The sequence below is a fragment of the Octopus bimaculoides genome, chromosome 29 (genome assembly GCF_046866305.1).
Source record: "Octopus bimaculoides isolate indiv1 chromosome 29, ASM4686630v1, whole genome shotgun sequence".
NCBI classification, from domain to species: domain Eukaryota; kingdom Metazoa; phylum Mollusca; class Cephalopoda; order Octopoda; family Octopodidae; genus Octopus; species Octopus bimaculoides.
This window is the reverse complement of record NC_142956.1, coordinates 10,849,020-10,866,284: the sequence shown is the minus strand read 5'-3', so window position 1 is coordinate 10,866,284 and position 17,265 is coordinate 10,849,020. Positions and strand designations below refer to the sequence as shown.

General features: G+C 37.6%; 1 protein-coding gene across 7 annotated transcripts in view; it reads left to right on the top strand.

The window, feature by feature from the left end:
• Positions 1-17,265, top strand: part of LOC106869334 (netrin receptor UNC5C) — a 528,047-nt gene that overhangs the window by 496,375 nt on the left and 14,407 nt on the right. For all 7 annotated transcript variants that reach the window (XM_089345427.1, XM_089345430.1, XM_089345428.1 and 4 more), the window contains 3 exons: positions 823-1,059; positions 3,760-3,906; positions 5,030-5,200. In XM_089345427.1, the coding sequence (XP_089201553.1) occupies positions 823-1,059; positions 3,760-3,906; positions 5,030-5,200 (555 nt within the window). The remainder of the gene's footprint in view (positions 1-822; positions 1,060-3,759; positions 3,907-5,029; positions 5,201-17,265) is intronic.

The window sequence follows — 17,265 nt, the reverse complement described above, 5'->3', positions numbered from 1 at the left end:
GGTTTAACAATTATTTCCAGGATCTCAATGTAAGTGGCAGAGTTAACTCTAAGGCCTTGTGGAAAGAAGTAAGGAGGCATCACATGTCTTTCATTGCTGACAACCCCTAAAACCATGACAGTTGCAGGAAATTTTGTATGCATAACACTTGGAACTTCAGAAGGGTCTGCACATAACCATCTGTCATTTCTTCTGTTAACTTTTTGATTTTGGTTGAAATTTTTCTCGTTTTAGAAAAACCAAATCAAATCTTCTTCTGCTGGATTTTTCAGTTTGTTTAAGAGCCTTTTAGATCTGATATAGTGATTTTTTTTTTTTTTTTTTTTTTTTGCTTTTTCTGTCAAATCGACCTTTCCTCATCATATAAGACTTATATCTGGACAACATTTCTGGCTGTTCCTCCTGACACATGGAGATCTTTTGCATTTGACCTCATGGACTTTCTGGGATTGTAATCAATGGATAAATTCAGGTGTTTTGATGATTTCAGAGCATTTAGAATGCTTTTTATGCTTTGATACTGGTGATACGTTTCCATCTTCAGTCTCTAGCTTTTTAGAAACTTTGTAGACAAAAGATCTGGCAACTTTTAAAAATCAAGATATTTCTAAATCACTATGCCTTTATAACCACAATAACAGCATGTCCCTTCATTTCTTGAGTAAGCTGAGGGTCTGCCATTATTATTTTCTGAAACAAAAATTATACAGAGTTAGCAAAAAATGCAGCAATGACCCCAAAAAGTTATGTCTTCAAATACCTTATGCACCCTGTATATATATAATGCAATGTAATGTTGACCCTCTTCTTCTCTATTTTCAGAAACTTGTTACCCTTGGCCAAGAGACAATCAACACCCCTATTTACACCCAGCTCGACCCAAACCATTGTCACATAATGACTGAACAGCTCCAGCGTTATACACTCATAGGCGAGTCAGTGCCTGGAGGTCGTGCGATTAAAATTCTGCGTCTTGTCGCCTTTGCACCCGCTATGCCACCCTCAATGGATTACAGCATCAGGGTTTACGTTGTGGAGGATACCCAAGATGCGTTGGAGGTAAGAACACTCACTCTCTGTTTTTGCATAGGTGCATTGTCTCCTTGAGCAAGACACTTTGTTTCACCTTGCTCAGACTACTTGGCTCTATACATGTACCAGCCAACTACTAGTGTAGCCCCCTCTCTTTCTCTCTCTCCCACTCTTTCTCCCTCTCCCCTCTCTCTCTCCCACTCTTTCTCCCTCTCCCCTCTCTCTCTCCCACTCTTTCTCTCTCTCTCCCCTCCCTGACAATAAGATCCCTCATGTTCTGCAGAGTTAAGACAGGTAGGGAGATGGCTGTGTCTCAATGTGACTCCATCTGCACCTAATACAACTAGCAAAGGCTGGGTATCAACTGCGAAGTCATATGCAGTTCCAAATAGCTGCCATCTCTTCATATTTCTGTATACATGTGTATGTCTGTGTACATACACACACACATATTTAGGTTAATAAATAATTCAAATATTTGCATTTCAAATAATCTTTTCCAGAAATCAACTATTGTAAAAATTTTATGCGATAACGTCACATGTTCTATATGTACCTTAAAAGACATCAATCATCACAACACACACCTTCACTCACTCACTCTCTCTTTCTCACCCTCTTTCTCTCTCACATACACACGTGCAAGCACGCATACATACACACACACATGTCCATTTCATATAGACGTACATACATCTTTCACTTTCTTTCTCTGTTCTTTCTCTGTTCTTTTCGCTTTCTCTTCTTTCAATTTCTGCTCTCTTCAAATAAAATGTTTTCGGATACAACTGCTTACAAAAATAGGGATTAATGTATAATTTCTTTCTATGTTCATAATTTTTTGTTTACAATATTGGGAAGAATATGCCACCAAAGAAAAGACTTAATCTCTCCAGAAATAAGTTTAAAGCAAGGAGGATTGTAGAAAACCGTAGGTGAGAGTCTGAAAAGAGAAGCTAGATGAGATTTTCTCAATATCAGCAAATGCATGTTGCAGCACTTAATGCCGGATCATTAAATCAATGTTTTAATGATTAGACAGAGGTCCAATAGAATAGCTCTGAGAAGTAGGCTACGTACAAATTCGTTCTTCACAACGCCTGAAGCTGTTTTCAGATGTGATCCATCCCATTCTTATAAAAATAATAACTCTGTCCAAATTGATGTGCTAAACAAAAATTAACTTTTCTGTAGAGCTTTAAAATTTTCAAATGAAACAAATGGTGTGTGCTGCTCAGGTGGTCAGGTAACATTGCCAGCATTACCAGCTCCTTCTCAACCTCTTATGGATCTTCTAGAAGGCATTTCCATCCAGTCAAAGGATTTTCTGAACAATATCAGACAATACAACTCCGCAAATGACATCGTTTGTTGCATCTAAGAAGATAGATAAACATGAATTTATGACGATGTCAAAGTTCAAGGGTGAGTCTATCACCTAATTGGTTCCCTGTTACCCACAAATGAACAACCACAGTTCCTCCAAATTTACTTTATGAGTGATATAGGACAACAAGCTCGAAGGAGGTGTCAACATTTCAGATGATGGGTCGTGTTAGACACTGTGCCAACTGCTGCAAAAGAGAGTATATCTAATGACAGCTTCTCGGTGCATTCAAAAATCACATAGCCCCCACAGGTTAGGGCCTGAAATACTCCAAACAGATGCATAGCATGTTGCTTAGTCGAATTAGTCCATCATTTACTCCACAAATGTTTTGTTGTCAATGCTGTGCTTTCCCATTTCACCTGCTTCAACATAACTGTAATATATATTATATACAAACTATGCCATTTTAATCCTGAGCAACGCCAGGTGTCTCTGCTAGTATATATATACATACATATATATACATACATATATATATATATATGCATACACACACATGCTTGTGTAGAATTTGCCTTCATCTATATCTATTTCTTTCTATAGTCTGCTTTTCTCTCCAACTGTTTCCCCAAAACATTGGGAAGCTTAATTCACAGCGATGTAGCTTGTAGCATGATGTGTGTGTAGTGCACTCTGGTTGTGTGCATTTTGAAGTGTTGGGGTGCACACAATTTATCAAATTGCAATAGTATGTCACTTTGTATGACTAATGCAACATGTGCATAAATTACTGTGCAGCAGCGTTGATTGGTTTAGGAGGAGGGTTGGGTAAGAGGTTATTGTTGATCAATACAAGTATTGATATTAAACTGTAGTAGTTCATAGGATGCGGATAGTGATGGTGGTTGCGTAGTCCCAGGTCACCCTGATCCACTTGTCCTATCATGCACAAAGTAGGTAGCCGAGTTTTGACATATTCACATCTCTACACACTTTGACATGCAGCAAAAGAATGTATGAGATGCAATGGACATTTTGTACTCTCCCAGTGTGGCAGTCCGGATATATTGTATGTTCTCAGTGTGGCAGTCTCGACATAGACTCTCTTCACTGTTTCATTGATTTCTGAAGGTGTTGTATACTCCAATATTGTAGGGGTCAACAGTCCTACAATAACTTTCTTCTCCATCTCTCTCCTTAAAGGAGCTTTTTTTACAGTCCTGCCTTCTTCTCTAAGTCATGCAAAATTAAGCACCTCTCTCTCAGTTTCTCTCTTTGTCTTCCTTTCTCTCACTCTCTCTCTCTCTCTCTCTCTCTCTCTCCCTCTCTCTCTCTCTCTCTTTCTCACATGCACATACACACACTCTCTCTAACTCTTTCTCTCTTCCACACATCAGGGTGTCATCCAAGTTGAGAGGAAGCTAGGTGGGCGCCTCCTCGACAAACCAAAACAGATTCCATTCCAAGATGGCGGAAATAACCTGTGTCTTACTATTGAAGAACTTTCCTCTGGATGGAGAAGTAAATTAGCTGCTAATTACCAGGTGAGTTAATTACTTTCCCCACAGCTCTCCCTCTTCACCTCACCTCACCTTTTACTTTGTGATGGTGGTGGTGGAGATTTCTGGTGTTTTATTTACATAAATCATTCTCTATTTAATTCTTGTTGTTTAGCCCCAGGTCAGTCCTGATCAAGTAGATTTATGATCAAGGATCTTCCAGTTCTGACGATCCCATCTTTTATTTAAGCATCTATCTTGGACTACATTATCTAATGTATAGTAATTGGTATTAGTGGCTATAATTGTTGTTGTTGAGTTCCATGGGACCTTTCCTAAGCCTACCCTGTCCACAGGTTCTCTTCACAATTAGAGATCAGCACTTCTTTATGCAGCTGTCCTCACCCATATGCATCACATGACCAAACCAGTGCAGTCTTCTCTTGCATACTACAGCTGATGCTGTTTATACCCAATTGTTCTCTTAAGGCACTTCCTGTTTGTATATGTACATCATCATCATCATCATTGTCATTATCATTGTTTAATGTCTCTTTTCCATGCTGGCATGGGTTGGACAGTTTGACAGGAGCTGGGCAGCTGAAGAGTTGCCCTGACACTCCATATCTGTTTTGGCATGGTTTCTACGGCTGGATGTCCTTTCTAATACCAATCACTTTACAGGGTGTACTGGGAACTTTTATGCAACACCTGCACAGGTGTGTTTATGTGGTACCAGCACCCATGAGCCCACAAGATTAGGATCGCTCAGCTGAAGAGGGATGTAGAGGACATACCTGTATGCAAGGAGAGCCCTGATTTTACTTTGCTTGAAGTGTCTTCTCCAGCACAACAAACTGTTGGAAATCTTGGTCCCATGTCATCCCCTCTGTGAGGCCCAGCATCTGAAGATCCTTTCTCATCACTTCGTCCCACATCTTCCTGGGTATACCCTTTGTCTTATACTCTGAACTGAAATTCTTTTAAATGATATTTGGATTAATTTGTCATACACAAAGAATTACCTGGAATTCTGATTGTTTGATATATTTAACCAAATTCATTTAACACTGAGTTCTTCATAGGTATCTGCCTGGATTTATTAATCCCTTTTACTTCTTATATAATAACGTGTGTATCATGCTCTTCCTATTTACCATTCCAACAGGAAATTCCGTTCCGCCATATCTGGAGTGGTAACCAGAACAACCTCCACTGCTCGTTCTCCCTGGAACTCCTCGACAGATCCCATCACAAGATCAGTTGTAAGATCCAAGTTTACCAGAAAGCTATTCTCAGTAACAGGCAACTTCTTCATGTTTTCACAAATCTCAAAGACGTAAGTACTCTACAAACCATATTCCTCTTTTGCCTTCTTCTTCCTCGTCTGATTGTTGTTGTTGATGTTGTTTAGCCCAGGGGCAGTCCCCTACTTCAATCCTTTGGGTCAGAGACATTCAGTCTTTAACCATGTGTCTTTGTGATTCTGTAGTTATTCAAATTTGAGTACTGTTGAGTGTGATCCAAGGCAGATTTAGCTATTTTTAGCACGTTCTGCAACAACATAGTTTGTTATTGTTGTTTAGCTCTTTCCCCCCCCCCCCCCTCATTCCTTTGAGCAGTAACCTTAGGGTCAAAGGTATTCAATCTATAATCATATGCCTTTGTAATTTGTAGTTTTTCATATTTGGAAATGATTAGGTGTCATCTGAGGCAAATTTAGCTGTTATTTCTAGCATGCTCAACAACGTCATAGCTCGTTGTTGTTGTTGTTGTTGTTGTTCTTGTTCTTGTTCTTGTTGCTGCTGATGTTGTTGAGCTCCGGGGCTACCCTGTAAAAGTAAACATTCTATCTGTGACAATCCCTTTTCATTTCAGACACAGGATATAAAAGTTTTTCATTCTTGCAAATGATTCGGCATGAAGTAACTGCCAGCAGAATGCACAAAAATTTGAAGAATTGTTATTGCCGCTGGTGCAAGAATTAAGCGAAGAATGGGATAAAATAAAGTTCTTTTATTTAGTATTTAGTCAATAAAGATGTTTAATGGAATGAGTACTTCCTCCAAGTTCAACTTTACTTTCATCCATCTGGCATTGATAAAATAAAGTAGTAGTGAAATACTGGGGAAGATTTAATATTCCTATAAAATATCCTAGATGTCAATGAAATTATGAAAGAAGACTAATACTAACTTTACCTTTCATCCTTTCAGGATTGATAAAATCAAGTGCTAAGTCAAGTACTGGGGTCAAAGGTGTCAATTAACCCCCTTTCTTAAAATGATGAAAATGTGCTTAAAATTAGAAACCATTATTATTATTTTGGTTTGGCTCAGGTTCGATCTTATTCCTGGTAGGAATTATGTGGATAGTGGGTTACTGCCTGTAACTTTAGGTATCCACAAGTTTTCAGCAGTCTTTCAAGTGGTTTGAACCGTCCTGATAATCAATCCTTGCTCTCCTTAAGAGACAAACTTTCTGTAGGATTTCTACCAGGTATTCTGTTTCAATCTCCTTCAACCATTTGTCTATATCTTGGTTTACTGTTCCCAACACACCAATTATTATGGGTATGACCTTTACTGTTCACATGCTCCAAATTCTTCCTATTTCAAACTTAAGGGATTGTATTTTCTTTGTCTTTTTCCTCTTTCTTTATGATCCTGGACTCAAACAAGCATAATGGGTCAATGATTTAGCAACTTTGCTTTTCTTTATCTATAATTGTTATATCTGATCTATTATTTTCTAACTTCGTGTCCATTTGAATAGCAAAGTCCCACAAAATCTTACATTTCTTCAATTCCAGTACTCATTCAACTCGGTGATTGTACCACACGTTTCCAGCTTCAAATCCCCGTTTCTGGCACAGTTCCCAGTGTAAAACATTTACAACCTGGTCATGCCTCCATTTCTTATATTCTTCCTGTGCCAACTTGGAGTATTCTTCCACAATGTGCGCCACTGTCTCGTTCCAAGTTTCACAGGCTCTACATTTTCCTGACACATTCTCTCCATTTATATTTTTTCTCAAGTTGTTTGTTTTTATTGCTTGATCTTAGGCTGCTACAATTAGGCTCTCTGTTTCTATTTTTAATTGCTCCTTTTTTTAATTAAGCCCAGGATCTTGTTCCACTCTTCAGTGATTCTCCAAAATTGGCCATGCAGAGGTTTCTCTTTGATCTGTCTGACATACTCTTTTTGTATTTTGTTCTTGTCCTTTTCTCCTATTATGTGTTTCATCACCTGTCTTTGGTAGATTCTGTCTTCATTAACTGTCTCTAGTATTTTTTTCTCTGCTGCTTTGTAAATACTCTACTAGACTTCTTCTTTCTATCTGTACACATTCTTCTACTGCTATTAAGTCTCTTCCACCCTGGTCTCTCTTCAAGTACAGCCAGTTGATATCAGCTTTCGGATGGTGGGTTCCATACATCATCAACAACTTCCTAATTTTTCTGTCAAGTTTCTTTATATCATTTCTTGTCAAGTCTATAATTCCAACACCATACCTATTAAGGGTACTGCTCTTGAATCTATTGCTTCAATAAAGTTTTTGGAATTCAGCTTTAGCTACAATTATTTTCTGACTCTCTTTGTGTGCACCCTAACGGTAATTTGTTTCATTTCTTCATTTTTTTAAAATCTTGTCTGCTTCCAGTATTCCCAAATATTTATTCCATTGTCCTTTTTTGACTGCTCTCATTGTTTGACCATTTGGCATTTCAATTCCCTGGTTTCTTTCAAATCTTCCTAGTTTCGTTTTCAATATATTGCACTTTCCTATTCCAAATTCCATACCTACATCATTTGAGAAATTGTGAATAGTATGTACAAGACTTTTAAGCTGTTTCTCATTTTTCACATAAACCTTTATATCATCCATGAAAAGGAGATGATTTATCTGACCATTTCCTTTTCCCAAATCATAAGCAATTTTAGCTTTTTGTAGTATCATAGTGAGTGGTATCAAGACCAATATGAATAACAATGGAGATAAGCTTTCACCTTGGAATATTCCATGTCTGATGTTCACTTCTCTGAGTCTTTGTTTTCCTCCGATCAATTTCAGCATTCCAATGTTTCATACTTTCATTCAGCATTTTCTCCATGTTTTTTTCTTCTATTCCAAACATGCTCATCGTTTTACTCATCCATCTGTATGGTACCATGTCGTATGCGTTTTGTAATCTAGCTATGCTACATTCAGTCCCGTCAATCTGCATCTGCAATTTCTATCATTTTATTGACTAAAAAGTGTTCTCTTGTTGCCCTACTTTGTTTCCTGAATCCTTTCTGTTCTTCTGGAAGTAGACTGTTACTTTCCAGATGGTTTTATAACTCTTCCACCAAGGCACGAGCTATAAGCTTCCACATAAGTGGTAAACAGGTGATAGGTCGAAAATTTGATGCCAAGTTCCCTTTCAAAGGATCCTTGAAGCATAGTAGCATTCATCCAGGCAGGGGCATGACCTTGTTGCAGGGAGTCTTCCAGTTGCATAATGATCCTTTCATGAAAATGTTGTAAAGTTCTTCAGCCAAATAGCCTTGTACTCCATCTGGACCTAGGCCTTTTCAATTTGCTATTTTTTAAAATTTCTGTCTCATTCTACATAGATTAATTCTGACGTCCTTCTGTCTTTATACTGTTGCAAGTGGACTTTCCACCTTTGTCAGCCACTCCACACTTTCTTTATGTCCCGCTGGCCTGTTCCACAGCTTCCCCCTAAATTCTTTGCTTTCATCAACATCTGGAATCAGTTCCTGGTGTTGGCCTCCTATTTCCTCAAATAGATGCCTTCTATTTGATTAGAACAGTCTATTCTGTTTAAAACCTTTGCATTTGGTTTCATATCTTTTCAATTTGGCCTTTAACGTTGTCACCTTTTGTATCAATTTCTCATGTACTGTTTGGTTTCCCCTTTCTTTTCACCTGCACTGTCCACTCAATTTTCTGATCACAACCTCATTCTTAAGCTCTCCTCTCATTATCCTTTTCAATTGTCCCAGTTCTTGCCGTGTCTTTTCCAGCTTCATTTGTATACTCATCCTCAAGTCTGATTCTTTCTTTTCATTTGCTTTTAGATCTTCAGTTTTTCACTTGTAGCCTACCATGTTAGCTACAACATTAGCAGCAGCAGCTATGATTAGCTGATTTGTTTCACTGATTGTTTCTCTTTTAATCAGGCTTAAAGCATCATTTACTCTGCCTGTGGCTTTCCTCACTTGTTTTCTGTCCATAAATCCTACATTTGGTGGTACTTCATTGTTCCTATCAGACATTTTACCTCGCAACATTTCTAAAATCTCCTTTCTCCATCATTCCAGTCTTGTGCAGTACTTACTCTCACTTGTCCACCTAGATCGTCTTCATCAGTTTCTTTATCAGTATTCTTTGGTATTTTCCGGTTTCCATCTGTTTCATGTTCTTCATCTCTTACTGCTTTCTGCTGTTTCCTCTCTCCTTTTGCTCTTTTTGTTATTGTGTCTCTGAATTTCTTCAATCTCTACTCCCATAATCCAGTTGTTCCTACAGATTGCTTTTACTTGGTCTATCAGTTACTGGGTGAATGCTTCAAAACCTCCTTTTTTATCCCATATTCTCTTCATTCAATTCATGAAGTCTCTTTTATTTGGCTCACTTCCCAGCCAGCATTCTATTACTGTTTTGTTTACATGTTTTTCCTTTTCCATTGTTTTTCTTTTGCACTTTTGACTGCAATTTTGGTCCTGGTGATGACCTTCCGGAACTTGATCATACTCCCTGCCTGTCATGCGGGACACCTTCACTGTTAACAATTCCAGTCCTTTTAGTATAGTTGTGATCATTATTACGCCTGCCAGGAGAAACGGCTCAAGACCTTCCACCTAAGAAGCCTCCGACACATACTCAGCACCCTCTGGCAAGACAAAGTAACCAATACTGACGTTCTGTCTCGTGCTGGCCTCCCCACCATGCTCACCTTACTAAGACAATGTCGGCTTCGCTGGCTTGGCCACGTTCGCCATATGGAGGATGGTCGGATCCCAAAGGATGTCCTTTACGGAGAGCTTGTCGCAGGGCAGAGAAACATTGGCCGCCCAAATCTGAGGTACAGGGACGTGTGCAGGAGGGATATGAAGGCACTTGGTATCAACACCAATTCCTGGAAGGATCTCGCAGCCGACCGAACCAGCTGGAGAGGCACTCTTCACAAACAACTGCAGACCGGCAAAGAGAATTTGATGGTGGCAGCAGCTGAAAACCGAGCCCGCAGAAAAGAAATGACAGCCAACAGACCGGATTCAACGTATAGGTGTGGCCTCTGCAAACGAGACTGCCACTCTTGTATCGGTCTCTACAGCCACAGGAGGCATTGCAAAAGCTGAATAGACAACTCAACGGACGGATGACATCATCCATGGTCAGCCATGACCGACAGAGGCCTTAAAAAGATCATTATTTAATTTTGACATCACTCATTTGTAATGCTAGCCAAGGTTGCAAGAGTCCACGCCTACCTTCGTGTACACTGATTTTAGTGCTAGTCTCATTCAATTCATTGTTTTATATCTTTGCATTTGACATTTTCACTCCTGAGAATTTTGGTGTTTTTATTGAGTCACCTTGTCTAGAGGGGTTACCAAGGCTAAAGGGACCCCTCCTCCCATAAGACTGGCTTAACCCATCCAGATGCCAAAATTATTATTATTATTATAATTGATAGACATCAGAAAAATTCCTTGTAGTAATCTTCCAATTCTTTACATTCTGAGTTCAAATCCCATTCGCCAGCTTTACTTTGTACTCTTCCAGAGTTGATAAAACACCCTTCAATTAATAAGGTAACTGTTACCAACTAAGCCCCTTCAGACCTTATATCAACACTGGAAACAGCTATCAATGGTCCTGTTGCTGTTGTTTTATAATTGTTGTTTTATTATCACTTTGTTGCTGTGGTTGTCAAGTTTCAATTTGAAAAATAATCAAAAAGTGTGGAGAGGAAGTTCTTCTTCCTAGCAAAATACATTGCATAGTGGATGAGAGTGGCAAGCATGATCCCAGTGAACAGGCTTTTGGGAGGTCTTGCCCCCCACCCCACCCTACCTTGTGGAGAATTTTCTTTGAATTTTTTTTTTTTACCTAATTTTGTCTTTGCTATTTCCTTTATGTATACAATTTTTTTAATGTAATCGCACAGTATGTTATCCTGTACTGGCCATGATCTGTTTTGTAAATCCAAGGCTAACGAAGAAGGCATTGTTATTTTTATTATTATTATTATTATTATTTTTATTATTATTATTATTATTATTATTATTATTATTATATTGGGGTGAATGTAATAAACTTTCCCCATCCCCTCAAACTTGTGGCCAAAATCTGAAACTTAAGTTCTTAACTTATGTTCTAAGTTCAAATTTTGCTGAGGTTGACTTTGCCTTTCATCCTTTCAGAGTCAATGACATAAGTACCAGTTGTGCTACTGGGGTTGATGTAATCAACCTAACCCCTCCTCCTCCTAAATTTCAGACCTTGTGCCTACAGTAGAAATAATTTCTATACTATTAGTGAGGGAGACAACAGTGCATGCCATCAAAGTGACACTGGGGTAAAATATATGAAGCCCAATATACCCATCATGACTACCCGTCTGATAAGAGTACACCAGGCACATGCATCACAAACATATGTGTGTGACATAGTGATATGATATCAAGATAAACAGCACATGACCTTGCAGGTGGGGCCCGGTTAGAATTTTTTCAGGTTGAGTGGCCCATTCTGCTTAAAATGTTCCTGAAAAAAGGGTTGATTAAGGATGTTTCCAGAGGTGAATTGTTCAAACCCCAAAGAATTCCTCTCAACCCATGGCTATGATGCTTCCCCACTGCTCCTGCTCATGATCAGAAATGCACATATCAGCCACTAAGGGACATGCTCAACTGACAAGCAGATTTGTGGTATTGTGCAGGATATTTGCAGTAGCCTGTCTTTTATATCAAGATAAAACATGTACATGATAATATTTCCAATCAGTTAAAATGAGAAGCCATGAGAGGCGGTGCCTGATATTGCATCAGAGCATTTATTATTATTATTATTATTATTATTATTATTATTATTATTATTATTATTATTATTATTATTACCAAGGCGGTGAGCTGGGAGAATCAATAGCATGCCAGGCATTTCGTTCATTTTTACATTGTGAGTTCAAATTCTACCAATGTCAGCAAGTACCAGTCAAGCACTGGGATCGATGTAATCGATTACCCCCCCACTCAAAATTTCAAGACTTGTGCCTATAATAGAAAGGATCGTTATTATTATTATTATTATTATTATTATTATTGGGAAGTTTATCAGAATTCTCACAGATTTATACACCAATACCTCCCCAGCAGCAGGTCTTGGGCATTTTGTTAAAACCTGTCAGATCCAACCATTGACATGTCTGACCACAGCCAACATCTTCCAAAAAGAGAGAAAGAAAAAGACAAGATGGAGGGGGAAAAGAAAGGGGGAGTAAGGAGGAGTGAGAGAGAAAATATAAGTGAAGAGAATGTAAGAGAGAGAGGGAGAGAAATAAAACAGAGAGAGAGAGAGAAGAATTGGAGAAATACTGGCCTGGTACTTTAACAGCTCCTTTAATGATGAAACTCAATGTTGACCAGGATTTGAACTCGACAGCTGACAGTCAAAATGAGCATCAAAAAGTATTCTTTATCCAATGTTGTTTATGTAGACATAAATGTCATAACTTTTAGTGCTGACTTTGAAATTTATGGAAAATCTGTGAAGAATCTGAAAAATAAAAACATCGCTCTGCTAACACACAAGCAAGACAAGTTATTAATTTGTAAAACTTTAATATAGTTGGTAGTATATTATGTTTGCAAAACAAAATACTGTTTCTTTGCCAGCAATTGTGTGTACCATTTGCCACATATATATTGATCTACCCAATTGTACTACACTGCTTAACTTCGTAGATATTTAATCAATGCATTCATAGATAGTTGATGGGTTGGATGTGGTACTGATGAAAGAGCAATAACTTTTGAAATATGCATATACACTCATTACCTATTTTTCTATCTTTGATTGCGTTGTTTGCATAGGTGTATTCATATACAAAATATAACTTTCAATGTTTGGCCAAATTGAGGAAGAAGCCAAGGTTGACAATGTTGAGGGTTACAATCCCTTCTGGAGGTGTTTATACATTAAGTTTCTATAAATTCTGTACTGGTGTTATGTAGAAAGCAGCTGTTTTGGTCCCACATAGAAAGCATTTGTGCTGACATCATCTTTTAGATGCTTTTTAAGCAGCTGTACTGGTCCCACATAAAAAGTACCTGTGCTGGACATTTTAAGAGTCTGGACATGGTTTGGCTAGTTTTACTGACCAACTATATACCATTGTCAGTAATATAGTGTTTAATGATATTTTATATATATGTGGGTGTCTGTATAATGCACTCAGAACCGTGCTTATAGCTTAGGAGTTAAATTTAGGATTTCTCAGTTTTCTGTAAAATCCTAAATTTTGGTAAAACTTTTCCCAGTTGGTTTGCACGCTATGGCAACACCATTGATATGTTTTCAGTAGTCTGTGTAACATCCTTTCTTTTTTATTTGAGACTCTTCAGTTTTTTGGTGAAGTATTTGAATGAAAATAGTCCGTCTAGACACTTTTTTTTCCAGAAAATGAAGGGTAATGATATATATTAAGCATACATTAAGTATATTATCATCATCATCATCATCATCATCATTTAACGTCCGTTTTCCATGCTGGCATGGGTTGGACGGTTTGACTGAGGACTGGTGAACCAGAGGCTGCACCAGGCTCCAATCTGATTTGGCAAAGTTTCTACAGCTGGATGCTCTTCCTAACACCAACCACTCCGAGAGTATAGTGACTTCTTTTATGTGACACCAGCACGAAGCCCAGTCAGGTGGTTCTGGCAACGACCACACTCAAAAGGTGTTTTTTACGTGCCACCAGCATGGGAGCCAGTCTGGCGGCACTGGCAATGACCACACTCAAATGTTTTTCACGTGCCACCGGCACATGTGCTGGTAAGGTGACACTGGCAACGATCATGTTCGAATGGTGCTTTATTTAACAGAAAACCATAAAAGTGTTATAACATTTATTGACGTAATGAATTATTGAGCACCATTTCGACGGATAACGTCGAAAACCCTATTAGTCATGGAATCTGTCAATTTCTGAATAGAGCAGGTTGGACTGCCTCTGCTGTAGCTTTGATGTAAATTGGCATTCATTGGCATAAACATCTTGTTTAATGATGGACCAAAGATTTTCATTAGGGTTGAGATCCGGAGATGCTGGTAGCCACACTATCAACCTTTCACCTTGTATGCCATACGACCCTAATAATGTTTGGATTATCTCAGCAAAGTGGGAGGGAGCATTGTCATGCATGTATACAAGATTCCTTAGAAGTGACAGCGGTATGTCATCTAGCTAAGGATCCAAGACCTCCTGCAGGAGATGGCAGACAGTGGCTGCAGTCACTATAACCTTTCAGGTACCTTGGCTAACCCTAACCCACATGATACTAGCCCACATGACTCCTTCACCCTGTTGTTGATGTCATAAACGTTGGTGACGCTCATCTCTAAAATAGACCCAACCATTTTCCCAGCCCTCAGGTCCGTCAAGGGTCACCCTGGTTTCATCAGTGAAAAGAACACAACTCATGTCTAACGTCATGTACTTTTGGGCCTATTGAAGCCTCAAACTCCTGTGACAGAGCATTAAAGGAGGCAGTTTTATGAGTTCTTGCATGGAAACCATGGTTCCGAGGATGTGATCTCTGATGGTTTTTGGTAATGAGGAAGTCCAGAGGCAGTGAAAATGACTTTGCTTGTTTGTCCAGGTTTCTCCATGTAACTTACAGTCAATATTCTTTAAATCCTAACTGTTACAGTCTTCGAGGTCCCACAATTGGATCGTTAAGTATATATGTATATGTGTATATATGCATATACATATATCAAAATGGAAGACTGAAATTTTTTTGTATTATTTATTCTCCATTACACATGTTTCATTTGCTAATAGGTGTTACAAAGTTTTACATGAAGAAAACATGTAAAATAGCTACTATTAGAAATTCTTGTGACCAAGAATCAAATAATATAGTATTATTTGATGAGATATCTTATTTGTTTTCTTCTACATATACAATTTTGTAGCTCCTATTAGCAAATGAAACACGTGTAATGCTGAATAAATTATACCAAATATTTTCCACTATTTTCAGCTCTTATGCTTACTTCTGTCTCACACAGATATAACATCTACATAGCAATTTGGAAAACGGAAATAAGCAGACACAGCTTCGTTTTTTTAATCCTATCTACACAATGTGTGTGTATTTCAATTTTTCTTTTTGTTAAGGAGTTCATTTTTTTTCCTCTTAATCCTTTCTGGCGAAGAGCATTGACTCAAAACGCCAAACACTTTCCATTCTTCCCAAGTGTTAAACTAATACACCTGCTTGTTGTTCTTCATCTGTCTTTGTCTTTTGTTTTCTATAAATTTGAACTATATATATATATATATATATATATATATATATATATATATATATATATATATATATACATAAAGGTGTGTGTTCACTGTCATCATCATCATCATCACCATTTTGCATCCATTTTCTATGCAGCCATTTATTGGATAGGTTGTTAAAATTCAAGTCCTCATTTGAAGCCACAGAAAGGTCAAAAGACCATGTGTCATTTATATATTTCTTTTGTGGTTTTGCTTCCATGACTGAATATGTCTCCTTCCACCCAAACCTTTGCTGAATACTGTTTACTGTGGCACCAGCACTAAAGGAGTTGTCATGTCCTTGACGAGATAGAAATAAAAGGATTCCTTCACACATTGTTTTGACTAACCACTTTAGGAAGCATGCCTGGTGTTTTGTATGATAAAGATGAAGTCACATCTGAGATGTGACCATTTTCAATATGGAGGAAAAGGCGTTTGGTAGGAATTTCAAACAAAGTCTAAGATACCATATGCATTTGCATTAGGGATAAATAATATGAGACCAGTGGTATCAAACAATATCATCATCATCATCAACATTTTCATGTTGATTTTCTCATACTTGCGTGGATGATATGAGATATTTATTGAGGCAGATTTTCCATAGCAGGATGCCATTTCCATTCCCAAGCAAGCTAACATTTTGATATTTCCATTCAAACAGCACAATCATCAGACATAATTTTGTGGAAGACTCCAAAACAAATGACAGTGACACTTGTTTACAACTGACATGCAATGTTAAGACAAGGAAACATGAAAGCTCTCTCTCTCAAACACACACACACAAACAATGGGCTTCTTTCAGTTTTCATTAATTAAATCCACTCACAAGACTTTGGTTGACCTGGTTATAGTAGAAGACATTTGTCCAAGGTGTCACACGGAGGGACTAAACTTGAAACCACAAAAATATGAATAAAAGGATGAAAAAAAATACACAGAGAGAAAAAATGTGTAGAGATTTTATATATATATATATATATATATATATATATATATATATATATATATATATATATATATATATATATATATATACATATATGTGTGTGTGTGTGTGTATATATATGTGTGTATATATATATAGTAGCAACAGAGGCAGTATTAATACTGAGAAGTAATATTTAACCCATTTAAATGTTGATGTTCTGTTAGAAAATATGTAGTAGTGACAGTCAGTAGCAGGCAGGGGTATCTACTGAAGTATAACTTCTTCTAAAAGAACATCCATATTTAAGAGGGCATAACCCCCCCAACTCCTCTCCCCCTCTCTCTCTCTCTCTTTCTCTGTATATATATATATATATATATATATATATATATATATATATATATATATATATAAAATCATTGATTGGAGAACAAACATCAAATTTGGGCCGACTTTATATAACTCCACGCTTCTATACATTTCATCATATACAAATAATACCTTGGCCTTAGAAATATATATATAAACACTGAAGGTAAAAAATATATATATGCACATATAAAATAATACAAAACTCTATAGAAGGACCTGTCTGGAAAAATGTATATAAAAATCAACTAAAGTAGGTGATTAAAAAGAATTACTAAAACATTACTAAAATTTTACCCATCGACTAAAAATATATCAAAATAGTCAGCTCTTAAAAATGAAGCAATCCATGGTAGGTCCGGTAACCAAGGAGTGTAAGAGAGTCCTGAAAAAGGGTAAAGTCAAAATCCACACCTATGGCCATTTCAGGAGTTCATTGCCACAGTCCAATTGCAAGTTAAAGTGCATCTTGGCAATGATCCCCTTCTCAGGATGAACAGAAATCTCTAGGAATTTACA